A 13,975-nucleotide genomic window follows, 5' to 3' on the forward strand; every position below is an offset into this window, starting at 1 on the left:
AGCAATAAAATTAATGAATATATAAAAAAATATGCAATTCCATAACTATTTAATCCCTAATAATTACTATAGGAAAATGTAATTATTATGATATTAAGTATAGGTACAGCTGACATATTTATCCTTGAAAGTCAGCAATATTCACTTCAACCCCCCCTAAAAATAAACTCTAGGATCACCCACGCATCGAGGTTATGACTTATGGTAAGACTAGGTAAGTAGTAAGAATATTAGATATAACCGAATATAACACCTAATTTTTAAAATATTCTACCTTAAACTACAATATGGTATACATATTTATCTAAATTTCAGCACTACAGAATGACATAATTCACACCACATTGGAGTCATAATATTTGAATAATACAATAATGTATTAATGTATTTTATAAATAATAGAAATTATACAGTATAACAAAAGATTTTAGATACTTACTATAATCTGCTTGGGCATCTTAACATCAAACTACTTTATTCATTTTAAATACTATAACATCAAGAAGCTTGTCTTTCATTATATTCTGATTTATTGTTTTTTTTTTTAATGTATAAAGAATAATATAATATTTGTATATAAATAAACTTAAAAAAAGCAAACAAAATGTATTTAATATGAAAAGGTTTTTTTTTTGCATGTATATATATATATATAAGTAAATAATGAATAGGTAAACCAAACATTAAAGGTATGTGAGCCTTAGTTTTTCTCCTTAGTACATCAAGTCTAGCAGTCTTTCACACAGTAGTTTTAATTTTACAAGACATACACTAATTAAATTTCCATTATTATTAAACTTTAAATAATCGAAACAATTCAAAAAATATTTAGTTCAATAGATTTATTAATAAGTAGTTTAACTTGGATAATTTTATGGTTGTTGTGAAATTACAAATTGTACACAAATACTTGACTTGATTTTGCAAAAGAGAAAACATCCACTTCACGTGAACCTTAAAAAATAATTAAATCTTCTTAACCAGTAATGATTATAATATAAAACAATATGAAAGATGCAATACTATAATGAGCGACAAATGTCACGACAACCGACATGAGGCCATCTTTTTAACATTACACAAGATTGGCTTGTGCCAAGGTTGTTTAGATGGATCATTGACATCATCGATGAGAACTGATGTACCCATTTGGTCGATCTGGATTATGATTAATAAAACTCGGTAAAATATAATTTGTTTAGTTATATTGAAGATTATTACCTTTAATTAATAGTTCTGTTATATATTCTTCTTTGTTGTCTGAAGGCGTTTAAGAAGAATAACCTACTTACGAATCTTGTTGTAAGTTTTCAATCCTTAGCTACAAAAGTTGAACATTTTATCAAGTTTTAACTACAAAATCATTTTTAAATTTGATAAATTTTGTCAAAAATTGAACACTAAATGCTAATAAAAAAAATTGTGTATATGTATTTTTAATGTTTTTCAACTACTATTTAAGCAATATTTCAGGAGCCTTGTAATAAATGTTAACGTTTTTTGGCCCAACAAATAAAATTATATTGATATTTATAGAAAAAATACTATAAAAATTGAAATTTGAAACTATCTATAAACAGCTCAAAACAAGTCAAAATATCAGGTATAGGAATTGATAAAATAAACATATGATGTAAAACTCAAGTACCTACGGTGATTTGTTTTTAAATTACAACAAAATAAAAAAATCGCTACATGAGGAATCTAGTGAATATCCAATGTTGTCAAAATATTAACTTCTATAAAGCTCTTAGAAAAGGTTAAAAAAGGAAATAAAAAAAACCACACGCACATCATTGTAAAATCAATACATTCATTGCTCCGCTCAGAATCTAAGTATACAAATTCGTACATATAATACTCATATTAAAAATATTATATTTGAATGTTAACATAACTTCAAAAACCACCCACTATACTTCATGATTTATTTTTTAACTGTTAAAAAATATGTATTTATATTAATAATTTTTATGTACAAACATTTTTATGAAAATAATTATGAATAGTATATCTAAACCTGGTAAATAAAGATAAATTTAGTCATATCTGAAGAATTTGATTAGTTCGTTTTGATTTAAAGAAACTCATTATTTATTTGTTTATTTTAGAAATCTCCATTGTTTATTTAAATCTGTTAACTTACGTTTGTATCGTTCTTAAGGTAAATCGCTTCTTCGAGTCTTTTTTAAGCATTCCAACTAGCAAAGATCTCAAAGGTTCTGTCACAAATCCTGGAATTTGTATATGGCGTTTCCCAATTGCCTCATATAATCTATACACATTATCACCTTCAAATGGATACTCTCCAGTAACTAAGTTATACTTTTGTTATTATATGGAAATAGGAAATATACAATTCATCATTTTATTCCCTAAACCAAAAAAGCTTCCCGATTTACCGTCTTCCTATCGACCCATAAGCCTCCTGCCCTTCTTCGATAAAATATTCGAAAGACTTATTCTTAAAAGAATTCTTCCTTCCATCTACTCTAGTAATGTACTTCCTAATACTCAATTTGGTTTTCGTGCGTCCCACTCTACAACACACCAGCTACATAGGTTAGTAAAGTTGATGCCATATCTTATTCACTTGAACAAAAAAAACACTGCTCTTGCGTATTTCTCGACGGGTCACAAGCGTTCGATCGTGTCTGGCATGAAGGGCTACTTTACAAATTAAAACTTTTTCTTGCACCAACATACTACCTGCTAGTTAAGTCCTACCTAACTGACCGCCACTTCCAAGTCAGGTTTGGTTCTTCTTTTTCAAACATTGTAAACATCAATGCAGGAGTCCCACAGGGAGACATACTGTCACCAATACTAAATAATATATACGCTGCTGATCAACCTACCTCTTTAAACACTACTGTAGCCGAGTTTGCAGATGACAAGGCAATCATAGCAATTCACGAACACCCAATTTCTGCTTCATTAAATCTACAACATCACCTCAACCTAATGTAGAACTGGTATGATAAATGGAGAGTTAAAGTAAACCAATCAAAATCACTTCACACTACCTTTACTCTTCGCCTTGCCCCTTGTCCTGAAGTTTTTCTAGCCAACATACCTATCCCTACATCCCAATCGATTAAGTACCTAGGGCTAACCATTGATCGGCGTCTCACCTGGGCGCAACACGTATAAGGGAAAAAAACTCGCTTTAAATGCGCGTCTCCGCTTACTGAAAACACTACTATCAAAAAAACATACTAAATTAAATATAAAACTGCTCATTTACAAGTCCTTAAATACAAAACGTTCAAAACAAAATATTACGCCTCGTCACCAATGCTCCATTTTACTTGCTCAATAAACTGCTTTCTGACTCAAACCCCTTAATTTCCGGTCTAGTCACTCACACGATTCCTGGTAATCAACCACGGCGTCTAAAAAGAAACTGATGCAGAGATCTTCTCAATGACTAACGAAGGGGAAAAAAAACAATTAACAATTAAAAAAATATATTTAAGCAAAAGTAAGTGCGATCACTGGATGGTTTCATCCCTCACCCTTTTCATGCTAAAACTTATCCTAGCACATATTCTTATTATGCCTTTGTGCATAGATTGTATATTATATTATTATCTAATAAAAATAAAAAAATAAAAATAATAAAAACTTACACACCCATACATCAATATATTATCGTATACAAATATTGTTATCATACCAATTTTTATAACGGGTCATTATAATATTATACATAAGTAGAGTGTTCAAACTCTACTTACATTTGGCTTTATTTAATCGTGTTTATGGGAAAATGTCATAAATTATTGTCATAATTTGAGTACATATTACAGATATCTGTACATGCATTATTTGAATAATTAGCTCTCATTATTAAGCTTTTATTCATGCTCAACGACAAACCATGCCTACCAGCCACCGCAATACCTGTAATTATTTTATTATACATTTCTAATTTTGAAAATCTAATACTAAACTAGTTAAATTTTATCTTTTAAGTATCATAATAGGTTAATCAATATATTATAATTAAAATCGAGGTACATAAACCTATGACCCTAAATATTAGAAACGAGAAATACTAATTTGATAACTTTATGAACCTATCAGCTAGAGATTATTATTCTATTATTTAGACTCTGACCACTAAGTGATGAATATAATATTAATTTTAAGGCTATATGTGTTATTTTTTTGTAGGTATCTGAATATATACTTTTTGTAGTAGAAAAAAATGTTTCAATATATTTTCTAATAGAAATGTGAATTTAGTTGATTCTTTGAAGGGGGTGGTCGAAAGTAAAAATTCCCAGTACTTTTCTCAAAATTGGGGAAAACAAAATAAAATAGAAAAAAATCAGTTATTGATGTTTTTTTGCAATTTAAAAAAGAATTACTTTATTTATACATGGTAAAACTTTCTAAATGTTTGACTCTTTTTAAGCTATTTTTAAACATTTTAGATTTCTTTTTTTTTTAGCGTAAATCTACAATTATTTTTTATACCTACGCGTTTAAACTAGGTAAAACAAAAATGAGTATGTTACGCTAACATTAACATAAAAAATAAAAAAAAACATAACATGATTATCAGCACAGAAAACAACAGAATTTACACGGTTTTAATAAATATTATTTGTGGGTACTTGAAACTTCTAAAGTATACTATTATATATCTATGATAGTACCACGGTTTGTTGTTGATGTATAACGCGTTACCTAATGGATATTGTGATATGATTAATTTGAAAATTATTAACAATACTATAGATAAGTATACCTATAATATGTATGTCTGATATCTAGACTGACAAACCGTCTCCGCTCAGAATCGTTTTTCTTATATACAGTGATATTATATCATTGAATTCAAATTTAATACTATACATTATACAGTGACCCACTTGTAACCTACTGAACAGCAGAGCGACATCCACTTATCCACCTTTTTTTTACTTAGTTCATACCACGACCGTGTCACTGGATTGTCATAAAGGTACCGTATCTATATACCACTTATACCACCATTGAGTACAAATATTAAATACACTTGTAGGCATTGGCGAAATTTGGGGGTTGCTATGTACCCCCAAAATTCATATTTGCACCCCTAAATGTTTGATACCATCATCGAATTTTTATTGACTATAATAATATTATGCCATATGTATTTAGATACAATTATTTCTAAGACCTTATAATTTTCATATAATCATAATAATAATAATAATATCACTTATCAGAACAATAATTTAGATAATAATGTATTGTGTTATAAGTAATTGTTTATATTAAGGTTAATGCGAAGGTGTATGAATGATGGGAGGTGTGGGGGGTTTCTGATCACTTTAGTCGACATAATTCTAGCACCTCCATAAATTTAACCCAAATTGCGCCTATGCTTATAGGTATTTATAATTTACTATTTACGTTTTATAATAAATGGTATCACGACTACCACGGGCTAACCATCGGTACCCGATAGGTACTCGGAATAATAATTTACGATTTTCAATGTATATACCTAATTCGTCGTACGCTATTTGGACCGCATGTCGACTCCGACACCACATGCAAAGGAATTTTCAAATCATGGCATACGCGCGTTTACGAACGTATACTTAGTCCTTACACAACGCCCGAGGGGGGTGTCGGTGACGCGACGTGTTTTATTAAGTTATAATTACACACAACTGTAACATATTACGTATTATTATAATCATCATAACTGTGGCCTGCGACCGTGTGCAACGACCAGTGGCGCCGAACTTCTAAAAATTTACTCATGCTAAATGAAAATACAACGGCCCCAAGCCTGCATCCCAACGACCCCAAGCCACCCCGGCGGCCACAAGCCTACTCGATCGTCTCGAATCACCTGCGTACCCCCCCCCCCGCCCCCCAAAGTCGAGCATTCTTAACTCCTTATCCAGAATCTCCCAAAATGTTTGCTTAACATATTATTTTAAATTATACATTTCTATATTTCATGGAATGTATATTATTCTTCCGTATTTGTTGTATTTAAATATATACATGATATCTACAATCTATGATAACCATCGTCCATCAAATACTTTTAGAATAAGAATTATTGTGATTTGTGATAATATTTTAATCAATTATTAATATAATTTTTTATTGTGAGAACTGATATTCTTATAACACACGAATATTGAAAAATGTACGATTCAATTCAATTCTATAATTAGAATTTAAACTGCCACGTTAGATAACAACTTGCGGGTATCGTGCAGAAAATATAAATATCATAGTCTATAGATGACAATAGTAATTATTTAGTTTCATCATATCCCGACGGCCACATAAAGCATGCGGCCCAGTGGGACATTTCCCACTGTCCCACCTGGCCAGTCCACCTCTAAAGTGAGTAATCATTTGATTTGACATATTATGAAAATGTATTATTAAACAATGAAACTACGGTGTTTTGATTTCTGTAGCTATTAGCATTCACCTGAGATAGATAAGTCCTTGAACTACGAACTAGGTACCTAAATAAATAATTATTTATATATATCTCTTATTTTCATCAAGTAACCAAGTAGGTATAGTTTATTATGTTGATTAAAATATTGCAAGCCCTCCTTTGATCGCCGGCCCCCTTTTAAAAATGTGGTCAGGACGTGGCCTGACCCATTGTTTGGAAGGAACGAGTTCCAAAAGGAACGGATTCCTGGAACGAATTCCTGTTTATAAAAAAAGAACGAGAAAATGAACTAGTTTTTTTTTAAAGGAAAAATAACAAAATTGTTCGTTCCTTTCTAGTTCCAATAATTTATACAGACAAGTATGTAAATAATTGAAATTAAGATATATTTTTCTTAAAGTGTTTAATGTATATTGCTAATTAGTGATCGTTATCGACTATCGACGTTATACAATCGATATACGTTGGCCAACAATTTAATTTTAAAGAAAACCTCAAAATAGAATTATAAAATATGAACGTACTTGTATATTATATTAGAATTAAAAACTAAAGAAGTACCTATGCATATGAAAAAAAAACATTAATGATTAAGTAAGAATTTTTATTTTATTTGGAACTAAAAAAGGAACGAATTCTTTTTTTTAAGGGACTTGCCAAACACTGGCCTGACCTAAGCATAGGACTCGGCGCCACTGGGCCGACGACTGCGCCAGGCGAATGATTTACGACGATCGGAGCGTAGGCGACGAAGCAGTGCTACGATACAATTTTCTCGTTGATAAGCCTCGATCTGACGTCGTCCAAGTGCAATAGTTATAATTTTATTATGTGCGTGCGATTAAAGGATTGATTCAAGTGTACTGGGTAGCGAATATCGGACGGAATTTTTGTTTTATTACACTTCTACCGAGCAAACAGTAGGTGCGATAAGACGACTCGAGTCTGGTATGAATTACTATAAAAGCTTGTGGCCATGGTGATGATGAGGCACATACCTAGAGCACCGCTCAGTGTCAGTCCGGTTAATCGAAAAATCGCGAAATCGACAATTATAACGTTCTACACACTATCCACATCCCCTATACACGTCACGTTTCGTCGTACAAAAATACAAACGAACGCTTAAAAATCGTACTATTATTATTAGTTGTTACTGTTTTTTCCCGAGGCCGCAATGGCCGTAGCGCCGTGGTCTATCGTCGCGTACATCTGTCTGACTTCGGCGGCGATCTGTTACTCGACCGCGGCGTCGTCATCGCCACCGCCGAGAGTACGCGTCGAGTCCGGCGAACTTTCCGGCGGCGTGGAACACACGCTCATCTCGGGCCGACCGCTGTACGCTTTCCTGGGCGTACCGTACGCCAGTCCGCCCGTCTACAAGAACCGTTTCAAGGTGGGTGTCGCCCAGGATTTTTTGATTTTTTTTTTTTTGAGGGGGATGGAAAATAAAATTGTTTTTGAATACCTAATAAGAGTATTTATTTTTTTGAATATCTACAGAAATCTGAAAGCGCAATGTTGTGCACGATCTTAGATCATATTTTAAAGTCAGTATACTTACCTAATAAAATTAACAGTACAATAATTACCAAAATGTTATAGGGGCCAATCTTAGGGGGAGAGTTGAGTCCATTACCCCCCCGATGTGTAATGACCGGGACTAATTATCATGATGTTAAGCTTTGATTATATGTAACATGTACGTAATACGTTTAAGCTATTAACAAAATGTAATGCTTAACATTAAAAGAGAAAAAAATATTTAATAATACCTTAAGGTAGATCTTGATAGCAATGATGGGCTAAATGATTCAATTTTGACTCAGCTGCGTCAACTTTTAAAAAGGGTTGGTGCCGAATAATATGCTACAACACTGCCTCGTGGCTCTTTTGACCACATTTTAGTTAAATCATAACTTTTCACCTATATGTATTTTTAATATTTTTAAAATTATAGTATATTAGAAGAACAACATGTCGTAGGTATATTATTTTGACAGAATTTACAAATAGTTCATTAGAATAACAATAGGTTGCTAATTTAAATTTGTGTTTAAGTATATTTTTAGTGTTAATGAGGCAATAAGCTAAGACAACAATTTGCAATTTTTTCATAAGTAAATTATAATACAAATTTCTATAACATAGGTAGGTCAACAAATGATGCTTAGTTAACCATACATTTTACAGGTGGTTTAACCGTAAGATTTTCGAATAACCATATTATCTTGGAGTACACATATCCTCCAATGAAATAGGTATCGAGTACCAATTTAATCATCATGACTTTCACCATTCATCGTTCACACTTCACATCGCTTGATAGTTGGTAATTTGGTATAATATAGCTACCTACATTTATTGTATAGAGATAAGAAAATAATCATCATAGTATATTATGTAGGTGTATTGATAAATAATAATTAATAATTAATATTTTCTCATTTTTTAGGAACCACAACCAGTAACACCATGGATGGGTGTATGGAACGCCACCATTGCCGGGAGTGGTTGTATAGGTCTAGACTACATAACATTCAGTGTAGTTGGACGTGAAGATTGTCTATACCTCAATGTTTATACTCCAAAAGTCAGTAATATTATAATACCTTAATAACAATTTGAAAAAATTATGAGTTGTCTTATATTTTATACCAAAGACTAAATTATATTGATTACTAATAAATAATAATTAATAGCTATAGGATATATTTATATTACTATTGTCGTATTTTTAATAATTTTAGCTATTACGATTAGCCATTAGGTATAATATGATACCAACGTTGCAATTTGTAGAATTCGGCACTATTTGTCTATGTAGTACCTTATGTAGTATGTATACAATATACCATAACTCGAATTATTTAAAATGTCTAAGTAAAGGTAATTTAAATCACTTGACCTTTACTTAGTCCATTAGCTTAATATTATAATATTATACTTAATGAGTAATAACCAGTGATCAATATAATACAAACAATACTAGTGAACCATTACAGTCTACATTTCCTATGATATAACTAAATGATAAATCGTTTGCACAAATTCACCGTGTGACAAACAGTCAAAACAATATAGTGTAAAATTAACCGAGATGTGTCATAAAAAGAGATTGAATTAAGGACTATTATTGCGAACGAACGAACATTCGACAAAAATACCTATTATAGTAACCACTTATGAGGTAAATGCGTATTTTATACAATAAATTAAGTGTAACGGTTCCAGTGACTACGGACCAATCGTTTAAAAAAACATTCGGTTTTACAACACAAAATATAGATCATGAACTGAAAAAAATAGGCACTGTCGTTATTAAAATTGTTAAAGGGTATATTTCGCTTTTACTGTTGCACACTCTTAAAAACGTATTATAACATCTAAGGCTTTCAGTATAATATCTATTGTATTATTATGTATAGATATAATATAACTTTTTTTTCTTTTACAAGTCGGAGTTATGACAGGTCATTTTACAGGTAATTAAATGTATAAGCATCCTTACATAAATAAACTATAGATAACACAACATAATATCTATTAGTCAAAAAATGTGATAGTATATAATATCAGATATTAAAAAATGTATAGTTAAAATAATATAACTAATACCTATATACAATATATACTATTCATCTCAAAAAAGGGATTAATCGGTCGATATATACCTGTAATATTATTATTAGTGTAATAGTTCGAAAAAAATTAAATTGTATCGCGTATGTGGTGTGTCTTACGCAGCTACCCCAAGAAGGGCTGATATCCGGCGGCTTGATGAACGTGGTCGTGTACATCCATGGCGGCGCGTTCCAGTACGGCTCGAGCATCGGTTACGGGCCGCACTACCTTTTGGATAGCGAAGATATCGTGTACGTATCGATCAATTACCGGCTGGGGCCTTTAGGATTCGCAAGCACCGGTGACGACTTATTGCCAGGAAACAACGGCCTCAAGGATCAGGTGGCGGCCCTCAAGTGGGTCCAGCGCAACATAGCCGCGTTCGGCGGAAACCACGATTCGGTGACCATCGCCGGAATGTCTGCGGGTGGGGCTAGTGTCCATTACCACGCCCTATCACCCATGTCGGAGGGTAAGTCGTCTAAAATATTTTGCACGCTAGGTATATTAATTTACAAAGTCGAGTGTCGCGTTTTTGGAGAGAGAAAAAGTGTTTTAATATTGCTTGAAGAATTTACTGTTAGATACGTTTAAAGTATAGGTTTAGCAAACAGAGTAAAATGGTAAATATTACACCTAGGCGTACTACACCGCAAACCATTTGGCTTGTTTATAAATTCTGAAATTTAAATCTTAAATTGCTTATTAATGAAAAAATATTTAATAAAAGCTTCAATTCAATACCGATATAGTTGTAGCAGAGGCGGTTTGAGTATATAGTTTTTGGTGCACTGCACCACCAATATTAGGGTTTGGTCTTTGTTGAGCATGTGCTGATCGCAATGTTTAATTTTAATGTTCAATAAAGTAATGAAGTAGGTACCTAATCAATGACATTTGATAAATGATAATCGTAGCTGAAACTATTGAAAGCGTAGAGTTAAGAATCATTATTATTATAAAAAGTATAAACAACTTAACTGAAGAAAATTAGGTACATGAAAAAACTTATAAAAAATATTTATTTATAATTTCGGATGTTTAAATAATTAGGTATACATCGTGTGTCATTTTTCTAATTTGTTTTTTATTTTTGATACTTTTATTAGGTGTTTTCATTTTACTTTATAATTTAACCAACAAGCGTCAAATAATGACTAAGTGAAGAAAATAGTCAAGTATTTTATAATGACACGAATTTTGAAATAACCAAACTGCTACCTGGTTGTTTTCATAAACAGGCAGTAGGGTTTCACTCAGTTGTACCAACCATTGATATCCATTGATTTTCAAAATTAATTACCTCTTTTCAACTCTCTATAGGTACTTCTGACTTATCTAGTCTAGAGTCACTTAGTTAAGTGGTCCCTTTAAAGAAACTATGTATTACATTACTTTTATTTTACGTTTTGATATTTGATCTTTGAAGTTCGTCTATAACATGTTGAAGTAACATCTGTTCCATTTTTGTTCTTAACCAATCGGCAAGTACCTATACTGAAGTACTGATCATCTAATATGGGGTGGAGCTACGTCGGATAGTAGGTAGCGGCGCAACCATTTTGCACCAAAACCCATTTATCGTAGCCCATTTGCGCCCGATTCAGATCAGGTTAAAATCGTGCAACGTTGCCATTTATTAAGTATATTGTTATAACTATAAAATTAAAAATAATATTTGATTTTTTCCCATGCTAATCGAAACCAATATCAATATAAATAATATTTAGATATATTATTTATTGTATACTGTGTAGTATTTATCATTATTTTGAAAATTATTACTTATTTCTGATTTATCTTAAACGATAATTGACGGCAACGTTGCATGCAAAATGGGCGCATTTGGGCTATACATCAGAGTGTTAAGTTTTTTATTTTGGGCGCAGATGTCTATAACCCTCGGGGCGCAAATGGGCTACTCTGGGGGGCAAATGTACTACAGCCATAGGTATAGGTATGTACAATTTTTAGATTTTCGTATTTTTTAGGCACTCAGTGACTATTCTGCACTTTTTTTAAATGTGTGTCAAGTATTTTTGCATGACTGAACCACACCATAATATACTGTAATCGCGCATTTCTTGGTAGAAAAACATAACAATAATTGTTTTAACGGCATTTGGATCATTTAAAATAATAATACAATACCTAGGTACTCTTGAAGTCTTGACTCCCATAAGAGCGAGCGAATGGGGAAAGTATATAAAAGTTTTCTGTGTGGCCTGTTTATACTTATATACCTACTATTAAAATCGATCGGTTAAATGGTAAACAGTACAATAATTCATTAATAATATTATAATGTGACACGTACAGGTTTATTTCATCGAGGAATTGCTGAAAGTGGAAGTGCTTTTTGTGCCTGGGCTCTCGCAGAAAACACAATTCAAAAGACTAAGGAATTAGCTGAGTCACTAGGATGTCCTACATACTACTCGAAAGACACCGTCAAATGCCTTAGATCAAGACCAGAATTAGCCATTGCAGACTCTTTGAAAAATTTCTTAGTAAAAATATTTTTATTTAAAAATACTTGTGTAGTCTTGTAAATACTATACTATAAATATTAATATACTGTTTTATTAATCATTTCTCAATACTCGTTAGCCGTGGAGGTACAATCCTTTTGCACCATTTGGTCCAACTGTCGAAACAGGCGGAACAGAACAGTTTTTAACGGACTTACCAGAGAACTTACCGATTCAAAATGTCCCACTGTTGTTCAGCTTTACTAAAGACGAAGGCCTCTTTCCAGGCGCTCAATTTATATCAGACGAAGAAATTCTAGTTGACATGGAATCTAACTGGAACGAAATACTACCATTCATACTTGACTACAATTACACAATTTCAGATGAATCACTGAGATCGGAAATCGCACAGAAAATAAAAACATTTTACTTTGGAAACAACAAAGTGTCTGTAAACACTAAAAATGAAGTTGTTAAAGTAAGATAATTAGTATTTTAAGCTCATATTATATAAAATATACATCAGTGGTGTATCTACAAGGTGGAAGGTGGAATTTTGTACACAATACAACATGTATACAATAATATGAATATAATATGTGTGTAGCCGTGTAGGTACTGTATGGCTATTAAAAATTATATATCCCCCTTGAAAAAGTCCTAGATACGCTACTGATATACATAGCCACAAAATGTACCTAACATTGTACATCGTGAAGATAAATCAAATACAAAATACCTTATTATGTAGATACCTAAAACAATTTAATCAATTTATAATTATAACTATAAATTATATTATATTATAATTATATTATTTCGGTAGGTATCTACTTAAATAAGGTTTTTGAATAAACTCTAACCCCTCCTAATAAGTTTATTGGGCTAATCTTGCCTATGATACATTTGTGGCTCCAAAAAAATTTACTTTAAAACTAATATTAAAACACAATTTGTGTAAAAAATAAATAATAGTTCATAAATAATTCATTGAATTATCCATTTCAGATGCTTACAGACAGGTTGTACCAAGAACCGGTAGCTAGAGCAGCCCGGTATTCGGCTTCAATAAATACATCGCCGATATACTTTTATGAATTTGGTTATAGGGGTAAATACTCCCTTTCAGACAAATATTCCACAAGTGGATCCTCTCAAGGAATGGGTAAATACGACCTAGTTAAGATGAAATCGGCTCGCCTATTACTTATGTGTTATAATTATTAATTATTCGATGTAGGAGTATCACACGGTGACGACACAATGTACGTTGTAAAAACCCGATATGGAAATCCACACGACAACGTCGAAGACGCCAAATTAATTCCAGTCATGGTGAACATGTGGTCGTCATTTGTCAAAACAGGGTAAGTTTATTATTTATATTATAGGTACCTACTACCAATCACCTATAGGCTATATGTATTTATTTTATTAGGTAGTACAA

General features: G+C 31.8%; 1 protein-coding gene across 2 annotated transcripts in view; it reads left to right on the forward strand.

Moving 5' to 3' along the window:
* Positions 1 to 13,975, forward strand: part of LOC100569852 (esterase E4) — a 111,322-nt gene that overhangs the window by 96,150 nt on the left and 1,197 nt on the right. Inside the window, exons 1-7 of one of the 2 annotated variants that reach the window (XM_003247213.4) lie at positions 7,406 to 7,826; positions 8,886 to 9,023; positions 10,178 to 10,526; positions 12,374 to 12,564; positions 12,665 to 13,006; positions 13,537 to 13,693; positions 13,769 to 13,895. In XM_003247213.4, the coding sequence (XP_003247261.1) occupies positions 7,608 to 7,826; positions 8,886 to 9,023; positions 10,178 to 10,526; positions 12,374 to 12,564; positions 12,665 to 13,006; positions 13,537 to 13,693; positions 13,769 to 13,895 (1,523 nt within the window). In that variant the 5' untranslated portion in view covers positions 7,406 to 7,607. Of the gene's footprint in view, positions 1 to 7,405; positions 7,827 to 8,885; positions 9,024 to 10,177; positions 10,527 to 12,373; positions 12,565 to 12,664; positions 13,007 to 13,536; positions 13,694 to 13,768; positions 13,896 to 13,975 lie in introns of those variants that run through there. The other variant, XM_029491648.1, reaches the window with a different exon arrangement.

The sequence above is a fragment of the Acyrthosiphon pisum genome, chromosome A3 (assembly GCF_005508785.2).
Source record: "Acyrthosiphon pisum isolate AL4f chromosome A3, pea_aphid_22Mar2018_4r6ur, whole genome shotgun sequence".
NCBI classification, from domain to species: domain Eukaryota; kingdom Metazoa; phylum Arthropoda; class Insecta; order Hemiptera; family Aphididae; genus Acyrthosiphon; species Acyrthosiphon pisum.